The sequence below is a fragment of the Xiphophorus couchianus genome, chromosome 2 (genome assembly GCF_001444195.1).
Source record: "Xiphophorus couchianus chromosome 2, X_couchianus-1.0, whole genome shotgun sequence".
Lineage (NCBI taxonomy): Eukaryota > Metazoa > Chordata > Actinopteri > Cyprinodontiformes > Poeciliidae > Xiphophorus > Xiphophorus couchianus.
This window is the reverse complement of record NC_040229.1, coordinates 2,284,713-2,301,188: the sequence shown is the minus strand read 5'-3', so window position 1 is coordinate 2,301,188 and position 16,476 is coordinate 2,284,713. Positions and strand designations below refer to the sequence as shown.

At 40.9% G+C, this 16,476-nt stretch overlaps 1 protein-coding gene across 1 annotated transcript; it reads right to left on the bottom strand.

The window, feature by feature from the left end:
• Positions 1-7,667: 7,667 nt before the first annotated feature.
• On the bottom strand, positions 7,668-14,795 carry metrn (meteorin, glial cell differentiation regulator). Its single transcript, XM_028026520.1, has 4 exons — positions 14,499-14,795; positions 12,581-13,008; positions 10,921-10,980; positions 7,668-10,216 (listed from the first exon to the last, which is right to left on the bottom strand). Exons 1-4 carry the CDS (start codon positions 14,603-14,605, stop codon positions 9,903-9,905), a joined length of 909 nt encoding a protein of 302 aa, XP_027882321.1. The 5' UTR covers positions 14,606-14,795; the 3' UTR covers positions 7,668-9,902.
• Between the last annotated feature and the right edge of the window lie 1,681 nt (positions 14,796-16,476).

The window sequence follows — 16,476 nt, the reverse complement described above, 5'->3', positions numbered from 1 at the left end:
GTTATTGTTTATCGTAATATTTTCTCATGAAGTAAAGTTTGTTGTTGACAGAACTAAATATTCAGAGGTTTAGTTTGCCAACTAAATGTTTAGCTAAATAACCAGCTAAGTTTTTCACTAGTTAGCTCACCAAATATTGAGCTTCAACCCAGTTCCACTGCCAGAGTGTTTCACTTATAAGACGTTTACATGAATAATATGAAAGTGAAACTGTAACTTTTTCATCAATATTAAGTTAAGAGTTATTCACTTAAAACAAGGCAAAATATTATTTTGCTGAAAAGTTACTTAGTTTTGTCTCACTTTAAGTTTACTAAGATATCAGAATTAGAAACTTACTTAGCGAAGTTAAAGAAAAATACTTGAAACAATTTCATTTTTCCAGTGTAAAACTATTTATCTTAACTGCTGTCCTGTCTGTGTTGTTCTCTAAGTAAATAGAATAGAATAGAATAAAATGCCATTTTTTGAGTCTTGTTATGAAGGTCTTTATTACTTCACATGTGTGTTGATGAAACTTTCCTCCAGTAAGAACAAACCTGATTCTGCTAAAAACGCCTCTTTTGGTTCTGGCAGGCGAGACATAAGATGTAATGGACCGGGCCACACTCAGTACTTCTGTCCCCTCACTAATCAGTCTAAGCCGTCCCTGTTGTGCACAGAGCCCAGACCCACTACAGTTCATGGTGCTGCTCGTTCTGCACCAGTTCTGATTAATGGGCAGCAGGAGACAGCTTTGCTAGACACAGTTTCAGACCTTGGTTTTGTCTTCCTCAGTACCTAGAGGAAGGAGAAGTCTGTATGCTCCAGTTAGCCATTAATAAGTTGATGATTATTTCAATCATCAATCAATCATGATTAATCCGCCCCAGTGGAAACGATTCAGGTGACCTTGAGACATCAGATTGAGCTGTAAAGTTTTTAAATAATGCAGGAATTAAAACTCGTGTCCTGCCTCCGAGTTTGGTGTCTCGGCCGTCAGAGTGAAGAGGCCTTCAGGGACCGGCGGGGGCTTCAGAAAACATCCAGGAACCAAAACAGAGATTCTGGGTGGCAACCTGAGAGGAGGGGAGGCGGGTCGGGTTGCATAATGCCACAAATTTAAAACCACTCTGCAAAGAGCGTGCCGTGGTGGCGGAGGGGTTATCGCGACCCACATTCAGAGGCAACGTGGCCTCGATGCGGCCGTCGCGGGTTCAACTCCCGGACCTGAGGACGTTTACCGCATGTCTTCCCCCCTCTTCTTCCCCTTTCCTGTCAGCCTACATTGAAAAAGGGACACTAGAGCCACAAAAAGACCCCTTGTGGGATGATAAAAAACATATATATAAAAAAAACCTATTCTGCAAAAAAAAAATCCTACCAAGTACTTTAGTCCAGTCTCTAGTGCAAATGTCTTACTTGAATTAAGGTAAAACTAAGTTATAAATAACTTCTCAGCCAAAAATATGAGATTGATTTTAATAATTAATTCCTTAATATTGATATAATTAAATAAACTTCTTCCACTGGCAGATTATTAGAACTTAAAACAGGACAACTTCATGTTATAAGTTAAATAATTTGCCAATAAACTAAAAGTTTTTTTATGAATACTAAGGAATTATTGACTTTAAACAAACTTCTATTTCTTGCTCAAAAGCTACTTAATTTAGTTTTGTCTTATTTCAAGTGTATTCTTTGGAAACTAGAGCAAAAATACTTGGTAAGATTTTGTGTTTTTGCAGTGCAAAGAAAGAGGCAACTGTTGTGAGAGGAAGAAAGAGAGGAAGAGGAGTTACAGTCAGGCTGAGGGAGGAGGGGGAGTCGGTTTGATGAACAGCAGTGAGGGAAGGAGGGACCATCGCTGCGTTTCCCACACTCGGCCGGTTCCCACACTGGACCCGGATAATCCCGGTCTTAATTGGGGGAGAATTCCAGCACACATGTTCCCCTGGAAGGGGCGCAGAGCGCGGGGCGAGCCGCTGACACATCAGACGGGCAGCAGCAGCGGCCGGGCCGCCGCACGCTGCGGGGGATATAAACACGCCGCCGGGCTGTCAGCACTTCTGATGCACAACAGGCAGCTTCCTTTGGTTTGGCCACTTAGCGCCTCTGCCTCACATCCCACTGCTGCAGAAACACAATTCACTTCACAAACTAACGATTCAGTAGAAAACTGCCCAGCTTGACTTTAGACTTTCCAGTTTTATTGCACATTTGTGTTACATTTCAGTCAGATGTTTACATTCACTCAGGTACCACAGAGTTCGTAGACAGAAAAAAGGAGTAAATTTCCACCCAAAAAATATGAGAAATTTTCTAGAAAATAACAAGAAAATATTTGAGTTTGAAAAGTCAAAAATTTGCTAGAAAGAAATTACAGACAGTTTGATATTTATCTCAGAAATCTTCTAGAAAAAAGCTAAATTGAAAATATTTGAGTGAGAAGTCACAAATCTGCTTGAAAAAACTAATTTGTATGAAATTTTCTGAGTTTCAAAAGTCAAAACTACAAAATTTGTGAAATTAGTTTAATAATTTCAGATTTTTCTCTTGCAAATTTGCATTTTCAGTGTGAAATGTGAAAAAGTCAGCACTTTTTGAAAATGTTTTGTGAAGCCCCACTTCCTGCTTGGCCACGCCTCTCCGGGATGTTTGGCTCCGCCCACTTTGGAATAAAAAAATCATTTTGGGGCGGAGCTAAGCTTTCACCGGAGGTTAGTTGTACTTTAAATGTTTACCACATGTGAGAAACATTTCTAACAGTAGGATAAAAGTAATAGTATGAGCAGCAATTTTAATTTTATAGATATAATGAAAAAGAGAAAAAAAGGCAAGTTTTTGAAGTGCAAATGTGTTTATTTTGTTTCCCAGCAGAGTATCTGACCACTCAGTCAGTAATATGTTCATTGTATTTATCGGAGAGATAGACTGGGAGAAGAAACTGATTGTCGCCCTGAAAGTAAAAGTCTAAACAGTGAGTGTCCAGCATGTGTGGGATCTGCAGAGATGTTGGATTCCTCTTTTCTAACCTTAGAGGTCGGCAGTACGAACTTATCACGATCTTTGGTGGCTGTGTTGTGGTAACAATTAATGAAGCTATTTATAACTTTTTTAGGTGGCTGCGTGTCATTTTACCAGCTTCAAACGTCGTTAACTGGAATTTATTGTGACGATAAATCAGAATAAGAAATGCATCATGATAAATGATATGATAAATTTCCGCCCTTATCCGTAATTTTATTTCTATATTTTTTCCAAAGTTAATATATTTATTTACCGTCTTGTCCAATAAATCAGATCCTGACGTGGAGAGGATCTCGTTTCTCTCCTGCTCTGCAGTTATTTTCTGTTTTCTTGGCGGGAAACAAAGCGAAGCTCGTTGATTGGACCCGGTTGGTGCTCCAGCCGGCTCCGCCTGGTGTCAGCCGGGCCCTGATGGATCCTCGCTGCACTTTTTGGAGGGGATTACAGCCATCTGCAGGCTCTTGAGGAACAAAGCCTCTCCTCCCTGCAGCTCTTCAGAAGAATAACGCGGCCCGTAAACGTGCTTTTGGACTCGTTCTCCTGCCGACCTTTGACCCCTCCAGGCCACCGTAGGTCCCCTCACACTTCAGAGCTGAACATCGGATTTTTTCCCATCGCCACTTTGACCGGAGACACAATTACACACACGATGTGTTGGAAACCTTTAACTTTTCTCTTGTTTCACATTAAAACCACAAACTGCAATGTATTTATTTGGGATTTAATGTGTTTTTGCTTCTTGTTCAATTTCTATCAAATTTAAATTAAAACTGAGAAAACTGCTGATGTTTTGATTCGTAAGCTAACAGTTTGGTTTCTGTTGGTTCTTTAAAGTTGCTATAAATGACTCAACAAATGTCTTGTTGTAAAATTGGACCATCCATCCATCCATCCATTTTCTGTTCACCCTTGTCCCTAATGGGGTCGGGAGGGTTGCTGGTGCCCATCTCCAGCTACGTTCCAGGCGGGAGGCGGGGTTCACCCTGGACAGGTCGCCAGTCTGTCGCAGGGCAGTAAAATTGGACAATTAATTTAATTTTACATCATTTGCTGCTGTAAGAGACATTTTGCTAAATATTTTATGAAATATTTTATGACGATTGTGACTTTTTAAGGGTTTCTTGTTTATTTTGCAATTATTAATAAATTAATGCCTTAATATTAATGACTACCATTAGTTTTAGCTGTCAAGTTGTCAAAGCAATAAATGTTAAATATACGCCTGATACATAAAAGAAAAAGGGGCATTGCTACTAATTGTCAACTAGTGTTGTAATATGTTTTAATTTTGTTTAGAAATAGCAAAGGAGAAGAAAGTAGGTCAGTTATGCTAGCTTGACTATGAGAATCTGAACATGTAGATGTGCTGTGGAATTCAGTGACTTTTGGTTCAGTTAAAAAAAGGCGACTCAAACACCAACCCTGAAGGATCATCGGTAACTCAGATGTTTAAATTAGCTAATCGACCGCTGCTGTGTTAGCTTAGCTAATAGCAGCCGTAGCTAATCTACCACAGCGATCACTTATTAATATTCGCAAAATGAAATTCAAGCCTGAAAACATAAAACTGTAACGGACTGAATGTTCTGTTTTTTTAGTGTTGAATTCTGATGTATAGAGTAACATTGTTGTCAGTTGCTATGGCAACGAGTCTGCGTGTAGCTTAGCTAACACAGAGATGGCGACAAAAGAAAACCAGCGGTTTTGAGTTATTCTTTAACGGTTTCCTGCGTCATCTCTCCCTTTGCTGAGGCGCATTGCGTAGAATTATTAATACCTGAATCCACAGGTTTCATTTTATTAACGGATTTTACTATCGATGGCCAGAAGCTTCTTTTTTCTCTCCAGCCTTGTGCGCATGTGCGACTATTTTCTAACGTAAACATTGATTTGCGATCAGCCAGTGAGCGCCATGCTGGTACAGATAGAAACAAAGAGCTGCAGAAAGTTAAAGTGGTTTCTGACTCAGAGCATGGAGAGCATGGTGATGGCTGTTTTGGATCGGGACCAGAAACGAGCAGCTGTGGACGGAGCTGTGGGAAAGATTACATGGCGGAACCATGACTGGACAGTTCCACTTGAGAAAGATCCAGAAGGATCGGCTTCAGGAGCTCAGCTGTGTGTTAAATCATTTACACCACGGAGGAGGAAATGAATCTATAAACGGGTCAGATGGTTCTCAGAAAACTGCCAGAAACTCTTGAGCATTTATTTCCAGTGATGCTGCGGCTGTCGGTCAGGAGAAAATCTGTCTTTTTATTTCTGTTTATTGGACAAAAAGTTTAACTTTTTCCAAATTAGTCACTAATTAATCCAACAAATTTGTTGGGATTTAATGTGACAGATTGAAACAAAGTGGTAAAGCGATAAAAGAATGTCAAACATTTTTACAAATAAAATCTGGAAAGTGCGGCTTGCATTTGAACAGCCGGTATTTTCCAGACATTTTGCTTTTAGATTGTTGAGTCACTTTTCAGACCAGATGTTTTATTATTGTTTGTTTCCTGATATCTGGCTGTTTTATGGTGTTTTCACAACCAACAGTCCAACAGTCTCAGTTCGATTCGGGACCAAAACTGCAAATGGCAAATTTTAAGATCAATCTCAAAATCTTTGATTTTTTTCAAGCAAATTTTTTGACTTTTCAAATTCAGAAATTTCAACGTTTTTTTGAGGATTTTTTTTTTTACTTTTCAGACCTGAAAATTTCCTTATATTTTTGAGAAAATTTCTGAAATTGACCTCAAAATTTCAGATTTGTTTTTTATTCCTATTTTTTTTTTCATATCAACAATGGCCATGATAAGCATCGTAAATTTCACATGCAAACAAAAGCTTTTCTCTTAAAAAACTGCAAATCTGTGAAACTGAGACAACACTGACATAAATTCAGGATGAAGTCTCAACAACATGACAATAATGCAGGAAGTTTAGTTCAGTCAAAATGTTGCATGATGTATTAGTGAGGCGCTGCAATCAGAGGCTCTTTGTTTTGGCTTATCAGGCTGCAGCAGTAACTTCGTTCCGGCTGGACGTGTGTGTGTATCCACACACACACACAGGATGTTAAAGGGCCAATAAATGTCTGGGCGTTTCCCTTCCTGCAGCTCCTGGTCCAGGTCGGACGCTTCCAGGACTCTGTGATGCTTTAAACTTAAACAGCGTGCAAACTCTGCCAGCTGCTGCATTACAGAACGGCTTTACTGCGCTCATTAAAGCTCAGGTTTTACTGAGGTGCAGCTTAATGCAACATGCAGAAACAGGTGCTGAATTTACTGGAAAGGTTTGGAAAATGTTCTGCAGTCTGAGCAGAACGTGTTAAACCTCTGAATTACTCCAAAAGTTGTTTATTTATTATATTTTTCAGCTACAGAGATTGCTATTTTTATCACCTGGGGCGATGACGCAGTTGGTCGATCCTAAAAACGCAACACCAGAACATCATGGAGGCCAACGCTGCGCACACAAAACATCTGGATTAACGCAAACTGCCTCAAAGTTTTATTAGCCGTTATAAACGAGACATCTGCTGAAAGAAGCTAACTTGACTGACCTGCAATCGACTGCTTACTATATTAGCTAGAGCTAATACATTTAGCATGAGCTGGCACCTTAAGCAGGAGCTAAAGTGAAAAAACGATAATGAATTCACAAACGTGATAGTTTATTGTACTGGAGATATCTGTTGATCTACTGTTGACTATTTTACCTAGAGCTAACACTGTTAGCTAAAGCTAACAGCTTTAGAAGGAGTTAGCATGATTAGCAGGAGCTAACGTGAAATCAAAAAAATTAAGAAGATAACAAATGGATGTTTAAAGTGACCAAGTTTGTACCAAACGTTCGGATATATTTGAGAAAATGTTTTGATCCTGATGCTAACAGTAAACGGCCTAAGAGAGAAACTGGAGCTTTTTCCAGAAATGTTCTCCTTTCAGGTAGTACAGCTGATTATTAGGGCCAGTAAAACAAAATTATGAGAATAAAATCATAGAATAAGGTGGAAATGATACGGGAGTAGTCGTAGTATTACGAGAATAAAGTCATAATATTACAATTTGCTGGTAATATTGTGACTTTATTCTCGTAATTTTATATTAATTTTGTTATTTTTTCTTAATACGGCCCTTGTGCTCTGAAGTACATGTTGGCATTTCCAAAAAAAAAAAAAAAACAGCAAATCTGCCCATGTTGCATTGCAGCATAAACAACATGTCATTATTTCATTTTAATTCATAAAAACTAAACATTCTGCTGTATTTTCACTGTTTTATTTTTCTAATAAAATGTTAGAAGTAACTGGTGCATGCGGTCAGGATGAGGCAGCGACTGTGCGGCACCTGCACCGCCGCGCCGCGCCGCGCTGCCGCATCGCACCGCGCCCCGCCGCGCCGCGCCGCCGCTCCCTTAGCCGCCATTTATTGCTTCCTGAATCCCGAAAACAGGAGGCTGAGCACAAGAGGATTCCAACTGCTGTTTTCAGACGACCTCTGACCCCGGCGGCCCTCCGCCCGCCCCGGTGCCGAACACTCCCTAAATCTCTCCCGCCTTTCAGACTCGGCGTTTTGTTCTGGGCTTTCAGGAATCTGATCGATCGGGACTTGAAGTGAAACGTTTGAGGAAAACTGAACGGTTCAGTCAAGTAAGGATCCAAAACGTTTTTCCTTCTTAGACGATATTTTAATAGCACAAAACACAACGTAAAAATAATCCACAATATTTTTTTTATTTCTTTCTTTATAAAATTTCTTATGAACATATTTACATTCAGTCTGATATTAACATAAATTTACATCATAAAAAATGGCAGCAGAAGCATTTTATGGTAATTTGGTGTGAACCTTTGCTCCTTTATGATCACATGAAACCTGGAAAACCTTTAAACTTGTTGGGACAAAACCAAGAGGATTTAGAAAAAATACAACAATAAAGTGAAAATATTACCAAAAGAAACTAAAAATATTACAATAAAAAAGCAGTTTTTATGAGAGAAAAGCTTTGATGGAGTAATACGCCTGTGTGGTTCTTTATTTGAAATAAAACAATCTTTTCATAAATGATCATTTGATGTGAATGTGCTAAAATATTAAATATTTCCTTATTTGTAAAACTGAAACCAAAGTATAACTTCACAAGATGCTTTTCTTAGTAGGAGTTCTCATAAAATTACTACTTTATTATCTTATTATGACTTTATTCTTGTACAAATGTCTTGTTGTAATTAATTAATTTTGCTCTGGTCCTAATACGCTGCGGTAAAACGTAGAGATGCATTCATCATTTCTCTTTAAAACCTATTGGGGTTTTTCTCTGAAATATTTCCATCCACAAGGAAACAGAGAAAAACGCAAAAGGTTTTTACTCCTCCAGACCAGTGAGTGGCGCTAAGCATGCAGTCTGGGACATCAGGCCTCCACATGAGATTAGCAGTAAACGAAAAAAGAAAATAAAAATGGAAAGCAACGAGGCGCGAGTGAATTTGAGTTTTGTCTCACTTCCACTAAAACTAATAAGACAAAACAAACAAGTAATCCGCCCTTGTTGTTGTCATATAATGTGTTTGGGGTCATAGGTCACTTTTAGAACCTGCTAAAAATATTTACGTTTCTGGGGGAACAGAGACAGTTAAAAACTTTGGGTCTGTTATTTCCAAAAGCCTGTTAGCATTTCCAGCTGGAGTTCAGCCTTCCTGTTTTCTACTGAAAGTCCAGGTCTCTCTACAGCCTTAACGAAACACAAACAAGACTCATTACATTGCTGAAAACACATTTTCATTACTTATTAGAGCTTACAGTGGCTAATGCTAAGTTGTCTTCACTCAGCATCAACTTCTACACTGAAGAGCAAAACTGGTAGCTCCTGGTTGTGTTCAATGATTGGAAAAATATCGGAGTTTTCAGTTGCCAGCCAGTCGACAGCAGATATGTTGGTGCATCTCTAAAATTTTTATTTAGAGGATTAATACCCGTTGATATTCATTTTATTTATTTCAGCTGTTTTTTTAATAACCAGATTTATGGCTGTTTTGTCTAATCTCCAACTGATTTATTCTGGCAGATTGTGTACAACAAAAAGTAAATCCATGATGGCAACATAACCTGATCTCACATCATCTGAACATATATTAAATTCTCGGTTGCTCCACTACGCTACATAAAGTTGCTTTCTTGTCTCATTTGGTTTTCAGTGCTTGCAGCATTTTCCCTTCTTCCTCTGAGTGCAAATATTCTTCAGCGATTCCTTTCATGAGGTTTTTATCGAACCTCCTGGTAGGGCTGGACGATCACAATGCAAACGTTTCATATCAGCCGATATCAATAATCATTGATTATGTTTTAAATATCTGACGTGATGCCAGATGTTGGTGTTTTAACTCTGTTCGTTGTGTCTTATGTTTTTATGAGGAACGGTGGGGAAACTTGAAACTGCTGTAAGTTACTCAGTAGCTCGTTGCTAGGTAACCGAAATTTGGGGGAACTTGAAACTCCTCCTTACAGCATGTTGCTAGGCAACCAGAGAACGAGTGAGTTCAGTGAATATTCTATGAGATGTATTTTCTGTTGGTATTGATCACAGATGGTGATATTTATCGGTATTGATTTATTGTCCCGCCCTCCCTCTCCGTTTAGACGACAACACGGCGCCTGAACGTCGCCGTCTTACGTCATCCGACCAAAAACACCGAAGAAAACGTTCTGAGTTTCGCACCAAACAAGTGAGATTTCTCTGGGAGTTCTCCTTGTTTTCCTGAGTTTTAAACCGATGAGCCTCAGACGACCCGCTTGAGAAAAATGTCCAAAGCTAAAATTCTTTCGTCCAAGTCCAGGAAGTCATGCTGAGGATTCACTTCAAGCCACGGCGGCGTCTAGCACCACGGTTCTGATCCGAGCGTCTCAGTCTATGGGAAGCTCACAGGGGATCTGCTGGGCGGCTTTGGCCAGAGAGTAAGTCCTCTGGAAGTCCTTGTAGCGCGGCGCGCAGCCCAGCCAGGCCTCGCCGAAGTGCACCCGGCCGGTGAAGAGGAAGCTGCCGGGTCCCGGCCGGACGCCGCACTGCAGCAGCGTCCGCACCTCGCCGCGGCTCGCCAGCCGGCTGCTCCCCGTGAACAGCGTGTACTTCTGACGGAAAACTCGGGTGGCGCTGACCTTGATCACGGCGGCGCGCAGCGTTTCGTCCTCCTCCACCGACCGGATGTTTCCTTGAACGACTGCAGAGAAACAGGATGTTCATTTCATCTGCAGTACAGTAAACAGCATTTCAATAAAAGAACATGAACAACTTCCTGCTGATTCTGGATGTTCTCACACCTGATAGGGGACCAAAATGACATTTGTTACATTTTGAGCTGCTGCGGTTTTCTTTCACCTCACTGTCGAAAAAACCCCAAACCCTTTGAAAAACCTGTTCCCCTCCTGGCCTGTGGGGGCGCTGCACCAAAAACCACTGAAGGAAAGAACATGAAAACCTCTGAAAACACTGAGCGCAACTTCCTTCTTCACAAAATCTAAACAAAAATAGAGTGGCTCATATTTTAGCAGTTGGAGGATTTCTCTTGCTAGCACTAGGCTAGTGCGTTTCTTTTGGTTGTATTTACCCAGAATGCCCTGCACTGTAGTCCACTTCCTGACTTTAGAGTGGACTAAAGTCAGTTTAGAATGCGTTAACCGTTGTGTGTTTCACGCAGGAAGATAATTAGTGCTGCACTGCCTCCAACCTCAATTTCCTGTATAAAAAAACATTGGCTTCTGTTTGGAAAATTTGCCAAAAGCAAATATTCATAAATCAGATTTTGCTAAAAGTCCAGGGTGATTTTCGTGCTTCACAAGTTATAAATGAACTTAACCTAAAATCAGCGTCTAAAATGCTGAACTGCCCCTTTAAGGGCAGGGAGTTTAATTCCTGTCAACTTACCGAAGTCGCTGGTGCAAACCGCCATCAGGATCTCGGTGTCGTTGCACGGCCGGCAGGCATCTGCAGAGACAACAAGCAGCCGGAGAGTCAGTGGACAAGTCCGAACCGCCAACGTGAAATAAACACCTACATGCAAATCAGAGCCGACAGGAACTGACTGAACCTTAAACTAAAATAAAAAAACAAAGAGGAAACGAACCGCCGTCATAAAACTGACTGCTGCTGCAGAGGAGAAGCCAGAGGAGCGTTGAGGTGTGAGATTCCTCCAACACTTTACAGAGAGAACGAGCTTCACACCTTAAAGTCTCAACCGGCTGAACAAAACACAAAATCCTACCAAATATTTTTAGTCTAATTTCTAACTTGAAATAAAACAAAACTAACAGACAGAAAACTTTTGATTAAGAAATAGGAGCTTGTTCTAAGTAAGTAATTCCTTAATATTGATCAGATTATTTCACTTATAGCAAGACATTTTCCCATGTTATCAGTAGAACTATCAATAATAATTTTGGAATTATTCTTAGACTTAGACTGACTTTATTATCATTTTCATGCACAGGGTGTAAACAGAACGAAATTTCGTTGCATACGGCTCAGAACAGTGTTTTGAGGTTACTCCAGAATAAATATAATGGAATAATTCCTTAATACTTCCAATATTAAGGAATTATTTACTTTAAAACAAGTTCCCATTTCTTGCTGTAAAGTTACTTTAAGTTAGTTTTGTCTTATTTCAAGTGAACTAAGATATTTGCTCTTCAAACTGGACCAAAAACTTTTGGTAGGATTTTGTCTTTTTTGTGGTGTAGTTATCTCTAGAGATAACTAGTTAACTAGTTAACTCTAGTTAGATTTATTGATAAAAACCAACTGAAGAAAATGGACTGAACTTTTTTAAAGTTCACTTCTCTCCCCACTCAACCCAAAGTTTCCCCTCTTCAGAGAAAACTTCTTGATAAATGGGATTCCTTCCTCTTTTTTCCAGCCTCATAAGAGTTTGGGGGGGCAGGAGGGTTCCTGCAGACGAGTTGCCCCACAGAGAGGCAGTTCAACAAAGGAGCGGAGCGTCTCAACTGGGCAGAGGCCTCCGCGTTGCCTAGGCAACCGCAGTAATCCCAGAATACTCATTAAGAGGCCTCCGGACTCCTCAGAGCCCCCACATACTGCGCCTTTATGCCCCCTCCTCCTCTGCCTCGCTCTGGGGAAAGTTTGGCTGCTTCCTCCCTCTGCGCGGCGCTGAGGCCGACCGGACCGACCGGACCGACCATCGGGATCCAAGCAGGGAGCTGATGTACGACTGCAGCAGCCGGCAGGTGCAAACAGGCAGCAAACACATGAACTAATGCAGCAGGAAAGTTACAAAATGCTGCAAGTACAGGAAGTAATGCAACATGAAAATGCAACAAATGTCAAAAACAAAACAGAAGTCCTCCAGGCCACCAGGGGGAGTCTGGAGGACTTCTGGTTTTGCAGCGTTTCCTTTTTGCTTCTGTTTCCTGTAATTGCAGCATTTTTTTATTTGCAGAGTTTTCTGATGGATGTGTTTTCTTTTTGTGTGTTTTGGAGCGTTTTGCCATTTGCTGAGCGTTAGCGTCTGTGGGCCACCGTAGCTTCATCGTCTCCTGGTTAAATGTGAAACCTTCTGGCTGTGACTCGCCTTCTCTGCTGATGGCGTTGGAGTCCAGCGCCATGCGCGCCGTCCAGCCGCCGCGCAGCTCGTAGCGAAACGAGGCGGTCCTCCTGCTGATGTCCTGATGGGGCGTGGCCTGCAGGAACAGCGCCAGCCTCTGGCCCGGCGTGCGGCTGAAGCAGCGGACCCTCGGCGGGGGCGACGCCTCCATCCGGTCTCCCACCAGCAGCTCCAGCAGCCCGTCCCTCTCCAGGTACAGCTGGGCGCCGTGGAACCGCTCCGACGGCTTCACGCAGGCCGTGATGACGCCGCCGCCGGGGCCCGCTGCCGCCACGGGGGCCAGGCGGGGCGTGAGGGTGAGGCGCAGCGCCCCCTTGGGGTACAGCCAGTCCAGGGTTCCCTCAGAGCAGTGCAGGGAGATCTGCTCCACGCTGCCCTGCTGCTGCGATAAACCACTGAGGGCAGAAAAAATTAGAAATTAATATTTATCTACATGCAGGGGCGCTCCCACGGAGGGAATATCTAAATATGTATATTCTTTCTCATTCTATGTATATATAAAAGAAAAAAGATACTTTTTTCCCCCCAAGTTTTTATTTTTCTGATCTGGCTGCTTCTGAAATCTGTGGGAAGTGAAAATATTGCAATCCGGTACAAAACTTGTAAAATTGTCTCCATCTTCCCAGCTGCAAGCAGGAGCTGCCAACTTCATAATGCACACAAAAGAGGAATAAAAAAGTATTTAAAATCCATTTTATCTGGTGCTGACAACATCTCCCCACTCCACCGCCCACCGGTGCAGCGACGCCCTGGGCAACTGCCCATGAAATCCACCACAGCACAAGAGCATCAGGACATTTCAAACCTTGAAGACATGATTAGATTGAGTTATTATGGGCAGTTCTGTTTTAGAAATCACACTCGTTTAAGTTGCGTTGTGTTTTAAGGAGCTCTGTTTGTATTTATGGATGTATTTTTAAAGTTACCTCCTAGAAAAAACTAAACCCTACAAAGTATTTTTGTCTAGTTTCTGTTGCAAATATCTTAGTACACTGTAAATAATACAAACTAACTCAACAGTAACTTTCTAGCAAAATATAGGTGCTTGTTTTAAGGCAATAGTTATTTAATATTAATTTTTACTAAATGCACCAGGTCCACTGAGATTTGTTCACTTATAACGAGATATTTTTCCTTTTATAAGTCAAAAGATCTTGCAGTGGAACTTTGTGATTTTTAAAATTATATTCAAAAGTTATTTATCTTGCCTAAAAGTTACTTTAAGTTAGTTTTCTTATTTGAAACGTAATAAAATATCTGCACTAGAAACAATACAAATATACTTTTTTGCAGTGATAAAAAAGAACTAATTAATATTTTTGCTTAGCATCATTTTCTATTGTTTTCCCAATAATACGATAAAAATATAAAATTCCAACTCCATGAGTTTACAGATGGTCAGTGGCCCCCAGGAGCCCACCTCTTTTACCCACCCTTGTGCAGTTATTCAATAAAACTGTTTCATGACGTCCAACATGAGTTTAAAGTAACTTTGTCAGAAATAAAAACCATATATAGGTTTCTGAAAAATTACACCAAAGGATAAAAATAATCAAATGCGCCCCTGGTGGCTGATATGTGAAAAAACGGCTCGAGTTCGCATCATGGTATCATTTTATATATATATATATATATATATATATATATATATATATATATATATATATATACTTTTTGTTAAAACTTCACCAAAAAATGAAACGTTTTTAGAAAAACAGAAGCGATAAAAATAAGAACTGCTCGTTTTTCTCCATGAAGGTTTTCTGGATGAATCAAACCAAACATTTTAATCACGCAGGAAACTTTCAGCTTGTTGCATCCAAAAGCTCCGGATGTCTGATTTTCACCTGATGTAACGTATAAATAAAACTAAATAAATACTCGCCTTCCTCTCCAGCTGCACTGGTCTTCAGAGTAACTTGAAAAACACGAGTGAAAAATGCCCAAAAGCAAAATCCAGGTTGCGTTAATCCAGCGCCCAAATCCAGGCATTTTCAACCAGATTTGACGCTAAAATATTTAGTTTTTATTCCCAAACCTGCTTTTATTATTTAAACCTCCCGCTGTGAAGCTGCAGTTTTGTCCGCCGGAGCCTCCATGTCGGCCTGAAGCTCCGCAGGATGCCCGGCCGCCTCTGCTCGTCTCCAGACGCGGAGCTGTGAAGTTATTCGGCCCTGGAGAAACTTCCCGGACCAATCAGAGGCCGAGCTGGGAAACTTTAAACCGGCCGGCGGGGCGGGACGGCATGGGCGGGACGGGACGGGATGGGACGGCATGGGCGGGACGGGACGGGATGGGACGGCATGGGCGGGACGGGACGGGATGGGCGGGGCGGGGCGGGATGGGACGGCATGGGCGGGACGTCCGGTCCAATCAGGAGCTGACTGTCTGCATGGCGAACAAACCCAAACACAGGTAGAGTTTTCTCATGTGTTAAAAAAAACTTCTCTGATATTGTCTCTACATATAAAAAAATATAAATTTATATTTTGTTTTAATTTCTGATATGTTTAGATTGTAAAATCAATACCTATATGGTGGTGCATTAGGATAATTGTAGATAGAAAAAACATTTTCTACCAAATATTGAGAAATAAATTTCTGGACTTTTCAAATTCTGAAATTTCCTTCATGTATCAGGATTCAACACCAGAAAAACCCAAACATTTTCCACACAGAGAGCAGAACATTCAGTTTGTTACAGTTTTATGTTTTCAGGCCTTATGTTTATTTTTGCTGTTATTAATATTCTCTCTATCGCTATTTTTTCTTAAAACTTTTCCCTGACCTTGTTGTCTAGTTGTGATGATGTTGACAATTAGTAGCAACGCACGGCGAACATTTCAGTTTTGAAAGTTATATTGACAACTTCACAGCTAAAATCAATGCTAAGCTAGAGGTTTTTTACCCACCGTAGCTGCTAGCAGATGAAGACTAGCATTGGTTTTAGCTTTTAAGTTGTCAATATAACTCTCAAAATCTTAAATGCACATGTGATATATAACAGAAAAATGGACCCAGTTCCCTGCGACTAATTGTCAACACCACTAGATGACAAGGTCAGGAAAAAAAAGGTGAGGGAGGGGGAAGTAGGTCAGTTATGCTAGCTTGACTATGACAACCTTAACAAAGATGTGCTGTGGAATTTGGTTCAGTTAAAAAAAAAAAAAACAGGAAAAATATTAACTTCTTTGAGACTTTTATTAGAATCTCACTTTAAAATTTTAATTTTCACTTTTTATCTTCAAAACTTCAGCATCAGTCATATTAGTCCTGATTCAGCTCAGATCAGTAACCTGATTCTCACACATTAGATGGCGATGACATTGATGATGATGATGATGATGATGACCTCCTCCCACTGGTTTGCCCTTTGACCTCTCCCTGCTGGGCTTCTCTTTCATGTATTTGGTATTTATAACCAAATCAAAAGTCTCTTTGTGCCAGCGCTGCCTGAGCCAGCGACTTTTCGCCAAACATGTCTGAGTGACGAACGTCCAGTTATGACAGGGCTGCAGTTTGGGACAAAGGCGCATCGCAGAAATCCAGCTGTGCTGCAGCAGGATGGAGTTTGATTAAAGCAGCGGAGTTTAAAGTTTAAAGCCACAGGCTGGAGGATGAGCGTCCACATGCGCTCAGACATTTTATGGAGTTTATCACGTCCAAAAGGAAAGCTGACAAAATCCACCTGGCTCGACATGACCTGAGCTACAGTCCAGTGAAGACTGGATCAAAACCACAGCTTCCAGAAAAGTCAGTCTTATGTGTTTACATCAAAAGACTAATAAAGATGTTCAGTTGTTTGAATCCAACTCCACTTTAAAAGTCTGGTTCACCTGAGGAGGTGTGAATGTTAATCAAAC